The sequence below is a fragment of the Anguilla anguilla genome, chromosome 10 (assembly GCF_013347855.1).
Source record: "Anguilla anguilla isolate fAngAng1 chromosome 10, fAngAng1.pri, whole genome shotgun sequence".
In the NCBI taxonomy this organism is placed as follows: Eukaryota; Metazoa; Chordata; class Actinopteri; order Anguilliformes; family Anguillidae; genus Anguilla; species Anguilla anguilla.
The window spans coordinates 41163929-41185093 of NC_049210.1; the positions used below are offsets into that span (position 1 = coordinate 41163929).

A 21165-nucleotide genomic window follows, 5' to 3' on the forward strand; every position below is an offset into this window, starting at 1 on the left:
GAAAGGATACAATGACAAAGAGGTTGAAGTGCAGACTGTCAGTTTTAATTTGAGGGTATTTTCATACATATTGGGTGAACCGTTTGGAAATTATAGAACCTTTTGTACATAGTCCCCCCCCCCCCCCCCCCCCCCCCCCCCCCATTTTCAGGTATTAAAAAATAATATTGGACAGTTTAACATAATGTAGAATAAAGGAATCGTTTTTTAATATTTGCTTGCGTATCCTTTGCATGCAATGACTGCTTGAAGTCTGCAACGCATAGACATCACCAGACGCTGGGTATCTTCCCTGGTGATGCTCTGCCAGGCCTGTACTGCAGTCATCTTCAGTTCCTGCTTGTTTTGGGGACTTTTTGCCTTCAGTCTCTTCTTCAGCGTGTAAAATGCATGTTCACTTGGATTCAGATCCGGTGACTGACTCGACCAGTCAAGGATTTTCCACTTTTTGGCCGTCAAAACCCCTTCGTTGCTCTAGCAGTATGTTTCGGGTCATTGTCTTGTTGCATAATGAAGTGCCGTCCAATGAGTTTGGAGGCATTTGGTTTTATCTAAGCAGATAAAATATTTCTGCAGACTTCAGAATTCATTGTTCTACTTCTGTCTGCAGTCACATCATCGATGAAGACAAGTGAGCCCGTTCCACTGGCAGCCATACAGGCCCAAACCGTAACACCCCCTCCACCATATTTCATGGATGAGGTGGTGTGCTTTGGATCATGGGCATTTCCTTTTTTTCTCCACACTTTTCTCTTTCCCTCTGGTACATGTTAATCTTTGTCTCATCTGTCCACAAGACTTTGTTCCAGAACTCTTGGGGCTCTTTTAGGTGCTTTTTAGAAAACTGTAATCTCGCCTTTCTGTTCTTCAGGCTTATCAGTGGTTTGTATCTTGTAGTGTACCCTCTGTAGTCCTGCTGGTGTAGTCTAATACGTATGGTAGACTTTGACACATCTACACTTGCATCCAGGAGAGTGTTTTTGATCTGTTGGGCTGTTGTCAGGGGGGTTTTCTTCACCATAGAGAGTATTCTCCGGTCATCCACTACAGTGGTCTTCCTCGGTCTACCGGGTCTTTTACCATAATTGAGTTCACCAGTTGTTTTTTTCTTGTTAATGATGAACCAAACTGTTGACTTGGGCATGCCCAGGGTTTCTGCAATGTTCCTGATTGATTGATTTTCATTTCTGAGCCTTATGACGGCCAGCTTAATTTGCATCGACACTGCGGTCTTCCTCATGTTGTCACACCCCAACAACAATCGCAATTGGCAATTGCAAAGTCTAGAATCAAGACTAGACATCAACAGCTCTCTTCTGCATTCACTAACGACACAAATGAATACACCTGCCTAACGAAACACATCTGTGAAGCCAATTCAACAAATACTTGTAGTACCTTAAAATGGGATGTACAAAAGGTGCTGTCATTTCTAAACGGTTCACCCGATGTGGATACCCTCAAATTAAAGCTGACAGTCTGCACTTCAACTTCATGGTCATTGTATCCTTTCAAACTCAAAGTCCTGTACAGAACCAAAATAACAAAAAATGTGTCACTGTCCAGTGAATTATGGTGCTCACTGTATATCTTTGACTCACCGTAAACGTTGGCAAACAAAACAAACAAAAAGTTAATCGGCATAAACGTGAAAGTGATTTTGTGTGATACTACAACAGCCACGAATCGTGCATGTAGCCTAACTGTAAAGTTGCAATCTGTTTATTCCTGTCATGGCTACAATCGCCTAACGCTCTTCTTATGGAATACAGGTGAAAAATAATTCACAGCTTCCTGACACACACCCAGTGGGCGCAGTGTGCGCGTATGCTCCATATACCCGTCTAGGATCACCACACCAAATGTAATGCATTATTATTACTAATGATATTCTTAAATACGCACAATTAAACAGCATGAATAACAGCATTGTGCGGGAGTTACCCTATCACTATCACATACCATTGGTATAACAATGGGCGGGGTTTCAAGTTCTTTTTGCAGTTCACGCAGTAGCCACTGGGACTGAGACTGAGGCTTAACTCATAGAGGCGAGTTGTTGCACCTTAGTTCATTCAGTGAGACTTGTTCATTGAGCAAGCTTCATCCTAAACCCGTTACGATCGTGGGCTCTGTTAAAATCTCCAGTTCCGACAGAACTAAGAACAGTTAAGTAAAAACAGTTAAAGCGACTATTTATCCTTATAAAACATCGGACACCACCCGAAGATTTCTATGGCTTTCAAACCAGGTAAGACCGGAATTACAGCCTATGCACTAAGGAATATCTCGAAAGGTGACTCAGTGCAAAAAGTATTAAACTGGGCTTAGTTCAATGCAGTTCAAGGCACTCTCGTTGGAGGAAGGAATGAGTTTTCAAATAGCCTTTATTCAATTGGCATGAGGAATTAAAAAAAAAAAAATCAGTTGTACAACGATTTTAAATCTCCATGTGTACAAGTAACAAAACAAAACAAAAAATTAGTGAAAGAGGGAACAATCTATGAAAAGGAGCAAAGACTGTTGAGGGCGTTAGACTGGCACCCTTCTCCCTTCGAGATATCTCTGCCCTCTTATAACGTTATTTACCTTAAATAAACATAAGGTCTTGTGTCCCCTCCTAGCGGTTGAATTTTAAATAGTGAGATCAACCGCATAGACCGTTTATGCCACGGGCCGGAGTATCTAACTAATTATCCATGTAAATTCGTTGGTTATAATTTAAGTATGTCCACCAAGTTTGCACTGTAAAAAACGTAATTCAGAGTTTCTCTGCTGCAGTAAGGAACTGGTCTCGCAACCTAAAGGTTACATGATTAATTCCCGGGTAGGACACTGCCGTTGTACATTGTATTACATTACAGGAATTTAACAGACGCTCTTATCCAGAGCGACTTTTCTGTAGGATGTACATTGCAGCCATTTATACAGCTGGATATATATATATATATATATATATATATATATATATATATATATATGTAAATGCTATGCTGTAAATGACTCTGGATAAGAGTGTCTGCTATGTAATGTAAATGAAATAAGTTACACTTGAACGGTTCTCGTTCTCATTGTTTCAAAGTGAACACAGGAGAGGGGCGCAGGTTACGGATCCAGGACAAAGAGCAGCTTCATTCGGCGTAGTCAAAGGCAGGAGGACTTGCAAACGTTAATTAAAACAAACTTGCGAGTTGCGAGGGCTGTAACACAGTCTTCTCAACAATAAATAAAAAAAGTATTACAAATTTGACATGTATCCAGCTATGTAGAAAGTTGTCGAAGTCCGGAGCGTCTGCTAAATGCCTGTAATGTAATGGTATTGAAATGACACGGTGACTTTATTTCAGCTTATACTAATTTGCCCGATTACTTTTTCTCCCCTTAAAAGAAGGGGTGTTATATAAATACAATTATCTCTCAAAATAATTTCTTACAGAACAAGAAGTACAACCAGAGAATATTGAGATGATAGGATGTCCTGTGCAGGAAAGTAGGTGAGATGGAACCGACTACTTAATTATTATAATATTTTAAATGAATCAGACTTCGTATGGTCTCAAAAATGAAATATGTTTTCTAAATATGTGGATATTTAGCACAATAAGTATAGCCTACAGCAGTGCATTTTGCTTTTTGAAAAATATATTACAATATCTAAAAGTGGCAGTAATTTTCATATTTGCCCATACAAGTGTCTTGGCAATATATTTTATTTGACTATACTGCAGTATAATCAAATTCTTTAAGGGCTCTTTTTTGAAGCCAAATGCTGTAATGCATTTTTTCAAAGACATCTTATTTCAGCCAAAAAGACCAGAAATTAGCTCCCTGACCAAAAGTGAGACTAGAATGCCTGCCTGTCATTATTGTTAACATCCTTCATTGTATCATTAAGTAGTTATGTGTGGTTTCAAAAGACTGAATGCTTTCATAGATTATTTGGGTAATAACCTTCCTTGCCATTTTTATCTTTCTCCTTAACAAACTTAGCTGTGTGAAAACCAGGCCATGGCCCAGCTCTGACAAACAGTCACACAACCACCCCGGAGCAGCTGACACCATGGGAATAAACTCGAAACCTGTCTTTGCTCATGATGAAGGCCTGACTGTTTGTGAGATGACGGAGGATGCGGAGGGGGTGGAAGAAGGAAAGATGGAGAAGAAAGCAGAGGAGAAGGTGGCTGAGGCAAAATTGGGGGTTTTGTGCAGCCCTGAGGGTATGCCTCGGTCATGCTTGTCACAGGAAGCTGAGCCCCAATCTCCAACCATGGCTGAACACAAGCCCCGCCCTGACGGCTCCACTGCTGAAGGTCACATAAAGGTCACTGACAGGATAGCGGGACAGAAGAAGGTGTTCCGGAAGAGGCAGAAGGCAAAGCCCAAAATGCAGACGGCGGAGGCGGCCGGGACGGAAGGTGGCCCCCAAAACACTCGGGCCCCATTTCGTCTTCAGGACTTCATGTGCTCCAAAATTTCTAAATGTTGTAAGTTGTCAAAGTTATTTTCCTGCATTTTTATGCATTTATTTCGTAGTTGGGGCGACATAGCTCAGGAGGTAAGAGCGGTTGTCTGGCAGTTGGAGGGTTGCCGGTTCGATCCCCCGCCCTGGGTGTGTCCCTGAGCAAGACACCTCACCCCTAATTGCTCCCAATGAGCTGATCAGCACCTTGCATGGCAGCCTTTCACCGTTGGTGTGTGAGTATGTGTGTGAATGAGAGGCATCAATTGTAAAGCGCTTTGGATAAAAGCGCTATATATATGCAGTCCATTTACCATCCATTTAGTTAGTTTTTGTTCGTAAACACCTGCAGCGTCGGAGTGTGCTTGTCTGAATTTTGTTAGTTTTTTGTGTGCAGGCATACATATCAATGACAGATGATGCTCAATGACTAACAATCAATTTAAAGTCAAATGCAACTTATTCTACAGACACAGTCCTGCTCCTACTTGATTTATTGGCATTTCCCGTGAACAGCAATGAGACTCCCAAGAAAAGTAAGTATTACTGAGTGTAATCCTATACATAACTACCCACTTTTTTTCTTCCTGTCAACACTTTCTCCCTCCAAGAAGAGAAGTTTGTTACCTTGCTGACCTTCTACTGTGGAAATTAACTGCACGAGGACACAGCGTGCAGTTCACATTAATGTGAAGCACCACTCTAATGTAGCACTAGCTCCCCCTTGTGGAGAATCTTCAGCTTGCTAAACATGAATGAGTGAGTGTGTGAGTGAGTTACAAGCCAGCTTTGCATCTAATAAACCTTATGTAATCAAACAGGCTACTAACATTATATTAATAAGCGATATCACCTCGGATAATGGAGACATATGGTAAGCGACACGAAAAGGAATTAAATTAAAGGTTTTAAAGTGGCTTGCACTTGGCCACTCAGCAGTTGGCCATGCTTTATTAGGAAACCATCCGGAGGTTTCCAACAGTTAATTGAGGCTGATCTCACTCCCACCACACAAACCCCACGCTTATTTGGTCTTGGGTGTGCTGTCATGACTGATGGGAACCCTGTTCTATTCTCTCTAATCTATGCATAAACCCCGTCCCTGGAAAGTAAGACTTCCTGTTTTCATGTCACAGGAATGTGTGCAGTTTGCTTGGAAAAGGACTGCGCAACTGGTGTGAGAATAATCTACCTAGCAGGCAGCGACACACTAGTTTGGTCGAAAGCAAGCTCCCCAACTGGAATCCAAAACTGCTCCATGGAGAATCTAAAGCCAGATGCTCCCTGTAAGATGGCTAATGGTAGCCTCGTCCAACTGGCTAACGAGACGCTTCATTTTGAAGGGATGAACGCTCACACGTTCAAGTCACAGATTTCGCGTGAGTATTCCTGCTCTGGCTCAAGTCTGCAAGCTCTGCTGTTGTGGTGTAGAGTAGAGTGAGTGGGACGGAAGGATCTGGAAAGCTGGCAGATGACTATGTTGTAAAAATCTGAAGTTAAAATGTGGTACTAGTAATTCTAAATGCTGAAGGCAGCTGGAATTGAACTGTGGAAGTGCATTTGTGCTTTTTTCCCCCTCCCCAATCACTGCAGTAAGATGCATGAAGGGAGATTTAAGCCAAGCCCAAATCTGCTTGAAATTCTTTCATTTCTCCTCCAATAAAGGTGTCTAGGACTGGATGCAGTAAAAATGCTATTTGCACAGCTGTCAGACTTCCCTGTGTGCAGTGTAGTGATCATTTGTGCAATCACGTGCCGGTTGTGTGTAATGATGTTCTCTTTCTGCAGCCTGCGCGGACCTTAATCTGCCTCCCAGTTCCACGCTTTCCCCCAGTAAGTGCTTTCTGTGAGCTGGAAGATCTTTATTTCTGCTACAGGAACCGATTTGCTGATTGTCATTCACACTGGAGCCTAAGGGTATAGTCTAGCCTTACAGTGTGAATGCTTTAATGTAGCCTTACAGCTTGAATGATAGAATATAGCCTTTCGGCGTGAATGATTTAGTGTACCCTTACATTGGCTATCTTTAAACATGTATTATATTTCTGTATTATACACAAGTCATCAGCCTGAGCAAAGCTCTGAACTGAAGGGTTTTCATGTAATATCTCATTTCACCCCATTTCCATAAATACATTTTGGAAAATATAGTTTGATTTGTTTTCATAAGCTTGAAATCGCATGGGGTAGGCTTTATCAGAATGTAAAGCCATGGAAATTTATTTTTATTTTTTTGGTTTTTATCTTCTTGGTTGCGCTGGAATACCGCACTTGGCCCCAATGACCAAAGCTCCCATCCGCAACACGTCCCCTCCTGCAGCTACGAACAATTCAGGTAAAATTAAATTCCCTACAGCTACTGTGTCTCCCGGATTCAAACTTGCAACCTCCATACCTGTGCAAGCATTTCAGTGTTCTAGAATATACAAACCAATTATATTGAAATGTTTGCACCTCCATATCTGTAGCCTTATGTGCCTTCTTGGTGATATTGCACATCTGTCTTATTAACACTGATGTTCTCCACTTCTGTTAGTCACTCTGGATAAGGGCATCTGCTTAGTGATTGTAATGTAGGTGCTGTACACTAGTACTACATTTCAGTACCTGCATATTCACTCAAGAGTTCAGTGGTCTGAGTGATTCTACAGTGCTTTCAGTTTGCAGTCTTTTAAGTAGAGTTTAAAGTCAAATGTGTCCACTAATTGATTGTTCTTCTTATCCTGGTTCTCATTCTAATGGCGGACAACAAAGGCAGCGGCATCGGCATCGGCGGCGGCATCGGCATCTTCATCATCGGCATCGTCATCGGCATCGGCATCGGCATCGGCATCGGATTTTTGATTGGGAAGTAAGTTGTTTTCAAAAAGAACATTTTCGTATTTAGGTCATGCAGACATGAATTGTTTAAAAATGAATGGGGGGGGGGGTGGACCCACAATTCCTGAGGGGAAATATGGATTATAGTGGCTTTCTACAGGTAACGTCTGTGTGTAGATTAGGCGTGATGTAGTGTATAAATCAGGGTTGGGCAAGGAGGGAGAAATCTGTATCTGGATCCTCCTCCAACTCATTTGCGGAATTGGCCCCTTGCATATCATGACATGACTACATGTCCTGATAAGCTTGTGAGCAGCTAAAAGCTGTGTGCAACCTGCTGCTGTGGTCTCCTCTAGTGAAACTGCGTTGGTGTAATGTAGGGGTGCACAAGGGCAGATCCGTTTCAGGATTTTGTGCCACCTCTTAATTATTTTGATTGACTCAATGACTCAATCGTATCTTGATCTGACATTTGCATAAGCACCAGCTACAGACTCAGAGTACAAGTGCATCCTAAAGATTTTACTGCGCTCAAGTACAGGAGTGAACCAGCACAGGTATTGAGCTGTCAGAAAACTAAATATAAGGTAATCGGTTGGAACAAAAACCAGCACACGGATCAACCCTCCAGGACCGGAGTTCTGCGCCCCCCCCTAATTTAGGCAGGGTAAAGGGCGGAACCAAAAACCTACAGAAACTGCCCGTTCAGAACTACTCGTCCCTCACACGGGCCGTCAGAACTGGATTAATTTATTTCCACGTGTGAAGAGGTTTGCGTGTTAAGTTGACCTCCTGTTGACAGTCAAGGGAAAATGTGATTTTGGCTTTCCTCCTCAGGCGTAACAGCTGTGGACAAGGACAGGACGGGGACCATCGTCATGGGAACAACGGGGTGCCTCCTCCTGATGCTGAGGATCGTGATGAGATCACCATCGAGATACAGCCTCTTAATGCAGAAGTTGCAAACGGAAACGTTAACGAGGGTCCATTGAGAGGATGACAGCGTTGGGACTGCAGGTGTTAACCTGTTTATCGACTCTGCTGTTTTACATAATCATGCAGAATGGTTGCTGTACATACAAGGGGAGGGCAAGCGTCTTGTGCTATTGGCTCCTCTGACTTCCTGGTTTTGATTGAGGCAGCCCACAGCCTATCAGAGCAGCCTCACAAGTTCCTGTGAGGGACCTGCTCACGCTGCTCAGGGCAAAGGGAAAGAGGGCCCTCTCCAATGCTGGAGAACATAACCCTATGATTTGGGGTATATTTCCATATGAGAGGGGACATGTTTTCTTGGGACTGCTGTGCATATAACAATTGAAACATGAGCATTTTTCCCCCTCTGACACACAGATAACTAAAATCTCGGCCCTCACCCCTGCCCGCTTCCTCTTCCTGGTTGATTCTCCTGCCTGGTCTGCCTCCCCCTGGCGGCGGGAAATGCAGACACCGAGCTACCCCTGCATTCCAAAGAAAAGAAGAAGAACAGTTTAGTAGTTTTAAAATGTCTGCGTGCCCTGTGTAAAACTGTATTTTGATAAAAATATATCACATGTATAACAATGCACTAATATAATCAATATGTAATCCAATAAACCTATATCAGTAGTTGCAGCTAAGCTTATGGAAACGCAAGAAACCACAGTGTACACTGTAGAAAAAAGCAAACGCAGAAGGCTTAAACAAAAACCATACTTACTCAGCAGAAAACTAACACTACTTTATTGCCAAATAAAGATGCTAGAAGACAATCGAGGTTCAATTCGGCTGAATTGATCCGGCTTAGTGCACCTGTGCAAATAAAGTCTAACCTTTCTGAAGAGCTTGCTGCTGTGGTGTCTTTTCCCTCCTGAAATTGTTTTCTACAGATTGGCGTTGAAGTCTGTCGGTTCCTAGACACGACAGCGCTAGTTGTTATTTATTTTCGTTGCAATCTTCTTGTAATTTCCGTCATAACAATCAAACAAACAAACATGTTACATTTTGAAGTGCAAGTGGTTGCGTTTTTATGTTATTCGTTTTCTCAATGCATTTACAATGTGGGTCCAGGTTTTTCCTCTGTATGCCATTTTTTCGGTTGAGAGATAGGTGCGCGTGAACGCAGATCTGTAACGTAATTCGAACGCCGCCCAGAAAGCAGTCGTCGATGCTGCTTTCCGTTCCCACTGGAGAAATGTGGTAGTCGAGGTGCCTCGAAAACACCGGAAGAGGCATTTTCAATGTGGTGTTTTAAAAGCCGTCGCAACATGTTCACACAGACATAAGTGCGATATCAAAGCCGTCTCGAAAACTGCTTTTTTCTTCTGTGTGAAAGGGGTATAGGAACAGCTAAGCCTGGATTTTAATAAACAGACTTCTTCACACTGAATCCTTCAGAGTTCTGTTTCTCATTTACAATGGTCATTGCTGTGGGATTGTTATTTTGTTTATTGAACTACCTGTATCTACTATTTGTGACCAGACTAAACATTGTTGGTATCATTAATATGCTGACATGGCCCTTTATTCATGCACCCCTTGTGCGACGACTGCCATTATGAACCTGCAGTCAAAATTTTAATTGACCTTTAACCATCTCACTCTCAAACGGAGATGAGTCTAAAATGTCAAGCTGAGTCCGTATATAGGCACCTAAAATAGTCTGTATAAACCTATATTTTATATATGGTTAGTATTGGCGCCTTCAGAATCTTGCTTATGGACCCAAATATTTATACGCCTGTCTGGAGTAAAGAAGAAAGACAGCTCATTCTGACAACCACCCATTGTGTTGTTAACACATACACATCAAGTCAGCAGCAGGCCATGAGATAAAATGGCTTATTTTTCATCATTCACAGAAGAATGCACTTTAGCATTGACAAGTCTTCAAGTTACACGTGATTATATCTTTCTCTATGCTGTATGTATCCTATAAGTATTCACAGCAACCTCCCATAGGTCTACATTGGGCCCCGTTTACAATAGCCATTTTGTGTCAATGTTTACACCAGAAGGCATAGAATAGGCTCACAGCTCAAAGTCCAAACAGCAAATACATTTACAGTGGGATAAATATATATCGTATAAAAACCGCAGACCAACGCATAATTTTGCCGTAATGTCCATAGCCTTCCATCATAAAATGGCGTAGCGCTATCATGATAACATTAGCCTTTAATACGACTTACTTGCTCATACCAAGCTGACGCCGCGAGTTAGCGTTAAGTAGCCTTCTGCATTCACACTGCATTGAAATTAACGATGGCATTTAAAAACACAAACAAATCAGGCCTACATTTAACCCACTTTAGGCAACTGTTCCTTTCTGAGTGTAACTATATTTTTTCACTTTTTCTCCAATAATGGGCATAACAGCCTTACCGCCTTCTTTCTGAAGCAGTTTCAGCACATAAGCACTTGAACCCACAATTGGACCATCCATCCATTATCTATACCCGCTTATCCTGAGCAGGGTCACGGGGGGTGCTGGAGGCTATCCCAGTATGCATTGGGCGAGAGGCAGGAATATACCCAGAGGGATGTTAAAGACACAACCACAGAAATAAGGTGACAGAGAGACGATGAAAAGGGAGAGAGGGAACAAGAAGAGGAGAGACAGAGAACAGAGAGAAAGAGAGATTTTTCCAGGTCTGGGATTCATGTGGAATTTTCCTTGGTGCAGTTCCTAGACTGTGTACACTGACGACGAAGCAAAACAACACTCCCACAAACATCACGCTCTCTAAACTTGATCACTTGATAATAATTGAATGTCACTAGGATGGGGGAGGGAGGGTGTGGACAATGCAGAACAACAAACACACTGCCACACGTTTGAGTCTCCCTCTTCACCGTCGCTTCTGATTGGCCAAAACTCATCAGCTGACAGAGATCAGGGACTGACAGTGTGATAGGCTGGAGTGTGAACAGAAGAGCCCCTCGCCCACAATGTTAAAACAGGCCCGACACCGAACTGCAGCTTCCGCTACAATACGAGTCGCTTGTGAGCTCAATATGAGTCAGTAAGAGACACAAAGGGTCTCCCCAAGTCCTGCTGAACCCCCTCCGGGGCAGGCTGCAGTCTGGCTGCCTATCATCTCTCTCCCACATTTGTTTTTTTCTCTCTTTCTCTGAAGGAGAAGGCCCTTCCGGATATCAAGAATTACATGTTTGCGGAGCATGACCAAATCCGGCAGGCAGCCACAGAGTGCATGTGTAACCTGGAAATTTGGCCATAACTGTTAAAAAAATGGACATTTAAAGCCACTGTGGTCACTGTTACTGTTAAGGCTGAGGGCACGTTGCCCTCTTTGGGAGTAGTCGTCCCGAGGCCATATAGCCTGAAGCAGGAAGCCGACACAAGAGTTCCTACCTAGAGCATAGTTTATTCCTTTGATGACCTACAGACTGGTCTTCGACGCAGTGACACAAAGTACCACTTACAGTGGCTGTCCAGGTACAGAGAGCTCTGACAATATGGAGATTTCTTGCTGGTTGACTCAATAGGTGCAGCATTAAAATATCACGCAATAAGACCCGCACTTCAGTATCACACAATAGGTACACCATTTCAGTATCACACACTAAGAGCAGTACTTAAAAATCACGCAGTAGGTACAGTACTTCAGTATCACACACTAAGAGCAGTACTTCGAAATCACGCAACAGGTACACCACTTCAGTATCACACACTAAGAGCAGTACTTCAAAATCACGCAGTAGGTACAGCACTTCTAAATCATGCAGTAAGTACAGTATTTCAGTATCACACACTAAGAGCAGTACTTCAAAATCGCGCAGTAGGCAGAGCACTTCAATATCACGTCTCACATTACAAGTGCTGGCAATTTTTCTCTGACAATCGACGTGAATCCACAAAATGGGTTCTGTGCTTTCCCCAGACACACCGCCTCGCCTCTGTTTGAAAACTGAAGCTACCCAAGTGAGGTCATACTTTTCTTCCTTGTTTCAATTTTCAATTCAAAACTCCATTCCCAACAGTCAAATATTCTCCCTTCTCTTCATCTCTCCAGCCTGTCTCCTCCTCCCCCACTAAGTAGATGTATTGTAATTTTAAGTAAAATGTTCACTATGACTGTGCATATACATGTAAGGGGTACAAGTTTAATATCTGTCTGTCCAGGTAGTAGGTGTGGTGACACAATGGGGTGTAACTACAACCCTGTGTGTGTGTGTGTGTGGCGGAGGGGATTTTGTTAGTTTGTTTTGTGCGTTTCTGGTCTGGGAATGGATGTTCCAGACACGTTAATAGTACGTCACCACAACCACATTCTGTTAGTAGGGGCCTGTGTGTTTTGGCCTGACCATTATGCTTTTATTAATTGCTATTTGTAATGTTGGTGATTTACAAATCTAGGCCATTTCTATGTGCGCTAATTGTAAGTTGCTCTTGATAAGAGCACCAGCTAAATGCAAAAAATGTAAGTGTTCTTATTTGGGAAATGAGCAAGGAGACAGGAATCCTGCTGAGCCAGTTCTCGCAGCAGAGCGGCATGGATTCATTAGAGGACAGGGTTGCCAGGTGCTTCAAACCCGCACAACGGAAGCTTAAACTAGCCTAAAATTTAAAGTGTCCTGTGCTGTTGGATGCTGTCAACTGGGGGACGGGGGGGACGGGGGGGCTGGGGGGGACGGTACAGGGGGGGTGCTGTTGTTATGTACGTGAGAAAAACAATACATTGTCTGAGTACGCACTATTTTGTGTTACGGATGGGTACAATGCGCATTGCGCATACATTGCGCAATGATGTATGACACGTATGACTCGAGTCAACAACATTAAAAGTTATGGAAAAATAGCAGTTCCTGTTCAACTCATCATTTTACTACTGCTGTGTAAATAACTGGCGACGAGCGTAAATGAATCCCTGATGTGCAACAGACGACAGAGAGGGGGAAAATTTAATGGAACAAAAAAATCACCGTTTGCCCACCCTGCATGGATGCTACTTTGATTGACAAGCTAGCAGGAGGAGGAGGGGACACGTGAGTAATCTACAGAACGGAGTGAAAAAGTAAACAAAGCGAAAACGATGGGAGGTGTTGGACAAATGGACAGTTTAGATAGGTCTACAGAGGACTGGGCAACATATGTCGAGAGAGTTGAGCAGTGTTGTATTGCCAACGAAACTGAGAACAATGGAAGGAAAGTAGCAGTGTTACTGAGTGTAATGGGTGCTAAAACCTACAACCTGCTACGCAGCCTCATAACACCAGCCAAAGTGGAATGGTCTGACTGGGCCACGCCAATAGTACCGGTGGGCAAGAAAACAAGTGACAATGTACATATCTGTGGTGATTTTAAGGTTTCAGTGAATCCTGTGCTTCGTACAGACCAGTACCCGTTCCCACGCATAGAAGACATATTTGCGTCAATGGCGGGCGGCAAGCGCTTCTCAAAAATTGACCTTGCTCAGGCGTACTTACAGATGGAGGTGGAAGAGACATCACAAAAGTATTTGGTAATAAATACACACAACGGTTTATATAAATATAACAGGCTGGTGTTTGGTATCGCCAGTGCCCTAGCTTCTTTCAGGATGCCATCGAGTACTGCGGACATAAAATCGACAGACACAGACTCCACAAAATTCAGGACAAAATTGATGCAGTTTTGAATGCCCCCAAGCCAGAAAACGTGAGCCAGCTACGCTCATTCTTGGCCTCATCAACTATTATCACAAGTCCCTACCAAACCTCTCAACTGTGTTGCACCCTCTGAACTCCTTGCTGCAACTAAATGTCAAATGGAAGTGGACAAAAGACTGTACACAGGCATTCAACACTGCTAGGCAGCTCATCACATCAGAGGAAGTGCTGACCCACTTTGACCCTAGTCTTCCCCTGCGCCTTGCCTGCGATGCTTCACCGTACATCATTGGTGCTGTACCATCGCACAAAATGACTGGTGGATCTGAGCGACCGATCGCATTTGCGTCAAGGTCTCTAAACTCCGCCGAGTGCAATTATGCTCAAATAGACAGAGAAGCCCTGAGTCTGGTATGGGGGGTGAAGAAGTTTAATCAGTATTTATATGGAAGACACTTCACCTTAATCACAGACCACCAGCCCCTCGTGTCTATCTTTAACCCTCAGAAAGGCATTCCAGCAATGGCAGCGGCACGCCTGCAACGATGGGCTTTGTTCCGAGGTGCTCACACCTACACCATTGAGTTTGAAGGGACTAAACTACACGGGAACGCAGTAGGCTTTCTCGCCTTCCACAAACATCAAACACTGAGAAAACCATAGACCCTGCTACTGTGTTCCACATGACACACATGGAGCCTCTGCCTGTCACAAGTGCTCAGGTGCAAAAAGAGACTAACAGAGACCCGACCCTGTCCAAGGTGTATGACCTGACACTGAATGGTTGGACTGCTCATGGCGACCCCCAGCTTTCTGCATACTCCACCTGCCGAGACCAGCTATCTGTTTGCCGAGGCTGTGTAATGTGGGGTACCCGTGTCGTCATACCAAAGCTGCGTTCGAGAGTGCTAGGATCGCTACACGAAGGACACCTCGGCATAGTCAAGATGAAAAGCCTTGCTAGAAGCTATGTCTGGTGGTCGGGCACAGACAGCCAAATAGAAGACCTGGCTAAATCCTGCACTGGTTTCCAGCAAACACTGCGCCAGCCCCAGACAGCACCTATCCACACTTGGGAGTGGCCTACCACCCCTTGGCAGCGCATACATATCAACTACGTAGGACCCTTTATGGACTGAATGTTGTTCTCGTTGTGGTCGACGCCCACTCAAAGTGGCCGGAAATCTTTACAGTGAAACAGGCAACAGCCACTAACACAGTGGATCTCCTCCATACACTCTTTGCACGTACAGCTATACCCCAACAGCTGGGAAGCGACAACGGTAGTCAGTTTACTGGAGAGGAGTTCCAGAGCTTCCTCAAGAAAAACGGTGTGAAACACATTACTTCAGCTCCTCACCATCCTGCAAGGAATGGACCAGTTGAACGTTTCATCCAGTCGTTCAAGCAGTCGATGAAAGCAAGTAGGAAGGGAGGGAACACAGCTGCAGCAGAAAGTAGCCAACTTCCTACTGGCATACAGAAACACTATTCATGCAACAACAGGACACACACCAGCAATGCTCTTCATGGGAAGAAATCTGAGATCACATTTGGACCTGTTGAAACCAGACATCCGCAAACACGTTCAGGAAAAACAGTGTCCCACTACAGAAATACAAATGAAAACAAGAACCTTTGACATCGGACAAAAAGTGCTCTAGAGACTATAGGGGCTCAAACCAGAAATGGCAGCTGGGAAAGATTCTGTCACAGACAGGACCCGTGACATACACTGTGAGTGCTGGAACCAATATAGTCTGGCTCAGGCACGTAGACCAAATCCTGAATGCAGCAACTCCTGAAGTCTCAGCACAATCTGAGAGCTCAGCTGAACCCCGGGACTCAGATGAGTTCAGTCTCACAACACCAAATGTGTTTGGTGCGAACAGTGATACTGAAACTCATCAGACTGTTGAACCTACTTCTCAGAGTCAAATCAGCTGATGTGCCCATGGCAGTTCGGTTGGTCAGTCTTTGGTTTTAGAGACCCACGGAATTTAAAACATTGGTCCTAGCATACCAGGCAGTCAAGGGATCAGCCCCAGCATACCTCCACAAGATATTCAAACCCTACATGCCAGCTAGATCCCTCAGTTCTGCTACCTCAGGACGCCTAGCACCTCCCCCTCTTCGCACCTGCACTTCCAGAACACGTCTCCTGTCTGTTCTGGCCCCACGATGGTGGAATGACCTCCCTGTGGAGGTCAGAACAGCTGAGACACTGACCCATTTCAAACGACGACTGAAGACTCACCTCTTCAGGCTGCACCTCTCCTCATCCCTCCCTACCCCCCTGTAAGCTTAGGGTTGTAACGAGGCAGCTGTTTCGTAGGTGACTTAGGTGCATTAACTGTCTTAACTACTGCTTGTATTTTTTCCATAGACTGCGTTGTTGCCGTTCTCGTTGTTTAGTGTTAATCAGTTTAACCTTCAGGGTCCAAGTTGAACTATGCGGTTGTTCCCTGCACTTGGACCGGTACTTCTCTCTAGGGGTTTCGTCATATTTGTTCCTGGTTATGGTTATACACTTTGTTGTACGTCGCTCTGGATAAGAGCGTCTGCCAAATGCCTGTAATGTAATGTAATGTGTCGATGGGTGACGTCACAGCTTTGTCAATATTTTTTACAGTCTCTGGTCCATAGACTATGCCCCTCCCTCTCCTCCCGTCTGTTAAAAACTCCAGCTGCCGGCCCGGCACGTCATTCTAACTGGAAGAGACAGCGAAATAGGTTATCTCCAGTAATAGTTACAGTAACAGTAATAGTTAGTTAAAGATAGTTAAAGCGACTGTCTATTCCTGAAAAACATCGTCCACCACCAGAAGATGGCTTTTAAAACAGGTAAGGACGGAATTACATTAGAAGGAGCCTTAGTTTCGACTAGCAGAAGTTAATAACTGGCGAACGGTGAAATGAATGCGATGATTCCTTTCACTTCCGCCAACGCAGAAGACATAGCCTACGCTATTTAGGCTAGAGTAGCTTTAGGCTACTCGGCGCGTCTGTCGCCGAGTAGCCTAAAGCTGGCAGTATACTCAGTAAGGAAAAAGAACTTCAGGATTGAGAACCACCGGCGAACATGTCCACGAACACTGTTAATTATTCACGCCCCAGCGGCGTGGGGTGACTTTAAACCAGTGGTTCTTAACCTGGGTTCGGTCGAACCCTAGGGGTTCGGTGAGTCGGTCTCAGGGGTTCGGTGGAGCCTCCGCCGCAGAGGTCCACCCCTCAGTCTAGTCTGCAGTTATATTTTATTTTTTACTAAAGAAGGGTTCGGTGAATGAGCATATGAAACTGGTGGGGTTCGGTGCCTCCAACAAGGTTAAGAACCACTGCTTTAAACGGTGCGGTGTTCTCACTGAGTATACCGACAACAGTGTTCGTGGACATGTTCGCCGGTGGTTCTCAATCCTGAAGTTCTTTCTTACTGAGTATACTGCCAGCTTTACTCCACGCCGCTGGGGCGTGAGTAATTACGAGGCAGCTATTAACATTACATTATTACATTACAGGCATTTGGCAGACGCTCTTATCCAGAGCGACGTACAACAAAGTGTATAACCATAACCAGGAACAAGTATGACGAAACCCCTAGAGAGAAGTACCGGTCCAAGTACAGGGAACAACCGCATAGTTCAACCTGGACCCTGGTGGTTAAACTGATTAACACTAACAACGAGAACGGCAACAACGCAATCTATGGAAAAATAAAAATAAATAAAAATACAAGTAGTCGTTAAGACTGGCGCATCAACTAAGTCACCTAGTTGTTAACCGGGGCTGGAATCTCAACCAGACCTCCGTCTCGCGGCTACGCCATGGATGTATAAAATCGAGAAGGGCTACGCGAGATCACAACACAAAACAAAAAGTTTAAAGTGGCTTTAGTTTATCTAGCTATGCAAAAGAAGAAAAAAAGCTCCAAAGCTCCTCCCTGGAGGCCGTCGCACGCTGCATCGTACGAACACAGAACTCCGCGTCTTTTTGTTCTTCGGTTGTTCTCATTGCTTAGTTTTGCTCAGAAAGTTCTACTCGAAGTATACTGCCTACTTAAATTGGTTGCGTGGGCGTAAACCAGGACCCCATCTATCATGAACAAGAGTTTCAAAGTTTTAAGACCTTTCAAATTTCAGGAGGTATTTCAATCGATATTTTCACTTTTATGAATTGGTTTGCATTGGATTACATTGAAGGGTTGAAGTGGGATTATTCTAAAACGCTACAGTAAATCTTCGGAGAAACTAAAGCCGCGTTTCCACCGCAGGAACTATACCCCGGAACTGGGAACCTTTTGAGGAACTCAGTGCGTTTCCACCGCAGGAACTAGGGTCTAAATTTAGTTCTGGGGGCTTTGTTTTACCCCCCAAAACGTTCCTGCTCGGGGGGTAGTACTTTCCGAAAGTACAGGAACCTTTTGGGTGGAGCTTGCAGCGCTGAACCTTTCTGATTGGTCGAGTACTCGTAGCATTTGTGTTGTATTTATTTTCCGCCATTACCCGCCATGTTTGAAAATATGCAGCGGCAAACCAATTTATTTTCATAATAACTTCAAATCAAACTTGTATGTTATGCGGCGCAGTAGCCTACTTTTGGTTATAACCTGTCAACGTCTTGGAATTATAACGTGTGCTCTTCTGTTCTTTTCTTGCATTAGTATTCGTTTTATAAAATGCTAAGCATTCGTGCTGGGACAGCATATTACGTAGGCTACCAAAACATTCAAACGGATTAATTCGGTTGCTGAATATTTTCTTCCGGATTTTCTTTGTTAGCCCGTTGTAATTGACTCAAAACGTTTGATACAGTTATGTGCGGTATGCGGTAGTTCTGCATAATTAACATTGGTGATACAGTACAAGCAAACTGGAAATCACCTTCCGCACTTTTTATCCGGGTAAAATAACAGGTTAATTCTAGTAATCTTCGCTTTAGCTTTTTCAGACTGCCGTAATTTTACTCAATTTTACTGCCATTTTTCAATTCCACGAAAAGACCAGGAAGACTATGGACTCATTATGGTGCATGGTTCGCATCTGGAGGGCACACTTCGCTGCTCGGCTAGCAGTAACTTCGAAGGAAAGCAAACGGTGGCTGTACCACTACTAATTTACATTTTCACGCAAGTCCGAGTTTTCGTTCTATTCTTGTCATTTTGCGATTAGCCTATATGGAATTGACGACGAGAAAGTAATAAAACAGCAAATTGTTTACAACGTGTGCATGTTTTCTGCTGTTAATGAATGTGTTTGAGAGGATATATGAAAATCAATAAATACAAAAGTAACCATATATAGTCATTGTTGGTAACCCGTTGTATATAAGTGGAATAAACCCCTCCGGGCTGTCCCGGTTATTAGAAAATAATGTAGGCTACTTCGGTATTAGTATGGGGTTACAGAAGAAATCATATGACAGATGGACCGACGACAACGTCAGTGGGCTAATTTGCCTAATCTTCGCGGTACTTTAGACCCCGGTGGAAACGCAGACAACCATTGGCTGAAGGAACCTTTTAGTTCCTGGTAAAGTAGTTCCTGGGACTGAAAGTTCCGGGTAATTTTGGTGGAAACGCGGCTTAAGTAGGTAATAGATCAGGATGCCTTCTGTCATGAACAAGTGTCAAAACTTTGAGACCTTTAAAATTTCTGGATTTATTCCTATCCAAATGTAATTTTTTTTCAGTTGGCCTCTATTGGATTGCATAGGTTTGAAGTGGGATTATTAAAAAATGATACAGTAAAATTTCACGGAAATGGGGTGGGATGTAGACCAGCAGGACCCCAAGTGTCAAAAGTTTGAGACATTTAAATTTTGAGGTGAAATTACCGATATGTTCATTTTCCAAAAGGATTTTATTACTGCATTTATTTATATACAGTTTGGAGTTTTATTTGTATACAGTGCAGTGATATTTCATCCACACCATTTCAGAAGTCCATTAGTTCCTGTTCTCTCATACACGTGATACAATGTTGAGACTGTTATATTTTGAGGGGAAAACAAAATGCGTGACACTTGCGTATGTGATCCTTCCATATTAAAGCCTTAAAGAGACGTGAAGTGAACGTAACTTAATTAAATAATAATAATAATAATTATTATTATTATTAATAATAATAATAATAATAATAATAATAATAATAATAATAATAATCACATTACCACCATTGTTCAATTTCTCTCTTGAGCCGTATCTCACTTTTAGAAGCAAATTATAACCTTTGCAAACACGTAGGGAAGACCGCGAAACCATTCAACCATATAGCCTACACCGCAACCGAATTAAGGTGGACCGGAATTTTCGAATCGGGCGCTGATAATCGGGAGCCAACTTCAGCGTCGTGTTTAAGTGCTCAGTGGTTTATATGCTCGTCCAGAAGCATGGACGTAGGGTGAGCACGTAAATTGTAAAAATTGACTGTGGTTTTAATTGACTGGAGTATGCACACTGGATAATCTTACTAATTATCCATGTAAGCTCAGCAATTATACTACTGTGTATTCGGCGTAGTGAAAAGCAGAAGGACTTGCAAATGGGAATTAAAATGAACTTGCAAGGGATCACAGTCTTCTAAATAATACATTAAAAGTATTAAATATTTGACATATATCCAGCTATGTAGAAAGTTGATGTCGCTCTGGATAAGAGCGTTTCATGAATGCCTGTAATGTAATGGTATTGAAAGTACATGGTGATTTTTATTACAGATTATACTAATTTGCCCGATTACTTTTTCCTCCCCTTAAATGGAGGGGTGTTATATAAATACAATTATCTCTCAAAATAATTTCTTACAGAACAAGAAGTACAACCAGAGAATATTGAGATGATAGGACATCCTGTGCAGGAAAGCAGGTGAGATGGAACCGACTACTTAATCATTATAATATTTTAAATGAATCAGACTTCATATGGTCTCAAAAATGAAACATGTTTTCTAAATATGTGGATATTTTGTACAATAAATATAAACTGGTTTGGAGACAGTTGGTCCTCAAACAGAATTAATTTCACGATGAAGGCCAAACTAAAATAGTGAAACTAGAATAGCTGTCATTATTGTTAACATCCTTCATTGAGTCATTAAGTATTTCTGCGCGGTTTCAAAAGACTGAATGCTTTCATAGATTATTCGGGTAGTAACCTTCCTTGCCATTTTTATCTTTCTCCTTAACAAACTTAGCTGTGTGAAAACCAGGCCATGGCCCAGCTCTGACAAACAGTCACACAACCACCCCGGAGCAGCTGACACCATGGGAATAAACTCGAAACCTGTCTTTGCTCATGATGAAGA

General features: G+C 43.1%; 1 protein-coding gene and 1 long non-coding RNA gene across 4 annotated transcripts; both read left to right on the top strand.

Annotated features, from left to right (window-relative positions):
* Nucleotides 1–2031: 2031 nt before the first annotated feature.
* LOC118207137 lies at nucleotides 2032–9644 on the top strand. Of its 3 annotated transcripts, none has more exons than XM_035380479.1 (10): nucleotides 2032–2251; nucleotides 3437–3494; nucleotides 3991–4484; nucleotides 4930–4995; nucleotides 5596–5838; nucleotides 6248–6292; nucleotides 6711–6794; nucleotides 7214–7310; nucleotides 8117–8296; nucleotides 8629–9644. In XM_035380479.1, exons 1-9 carry the CDS (start codon nucleotides 2236–2238, stop codon nucleotides 8277–8279), a joined length of 1266 nt encoding a protein of 421 aa, XP_035236370.1. In that variant the 5' UTR covers nucleotides 2032–2235; the 3' UTR covers nucleotides 8280–8296; nucleotides 8629–9644. The 3 variants fall into 3 exon arrangements, with proteins under 3 accessions (XP_035236370.1, XP_035236371.1, XP_035236372.1); XM_035380480.1 differs by having other exon boundaries at nucleotides 6720–6794; XM_035380481.1 differs by lacking the exon at nucleotides 3437–3494.
* Nucleotides 9645–16593: 6949 nt separating this feature from the next.
* On the top strand, nucleotides 16594–21164 carry LOC118207139. The gene is made up of 3 exons (XR_004761314.1): nucleotides 16594–16711; nucleotides 20669–20726; nucleotides 21055–21164. It is a non-coding gene; the product is annotated as an uncharacterized LOC118207139 (long non-coding RNA).
* The last annotated feature ends 1 nt before the right edge of the window (nucleotide 21165 follows it).

What these genes read in the sequence shown, in the direction of transcription:
- LOC118207137 (XM_035380479.1), top strand. An exon ending in TGTCCTGTGCAGGAAAGTAG is followed by an intron (nt 3,495 to 3,990) that starts GTGAGATGGAAC and finishes TAACAAACTTAG; the next exon opens with CTGTGTGAAAACCAGGCCAT. An exon ending in CAGTTCCACGCTTTCCCCCA is followed by an intron (nt 6,293 to 6,710) that starts GTAAGTGCTTTC and finishes TTTATCTTCTTG; the next exon opens with GTTGCGCTGGAATACCGCAC.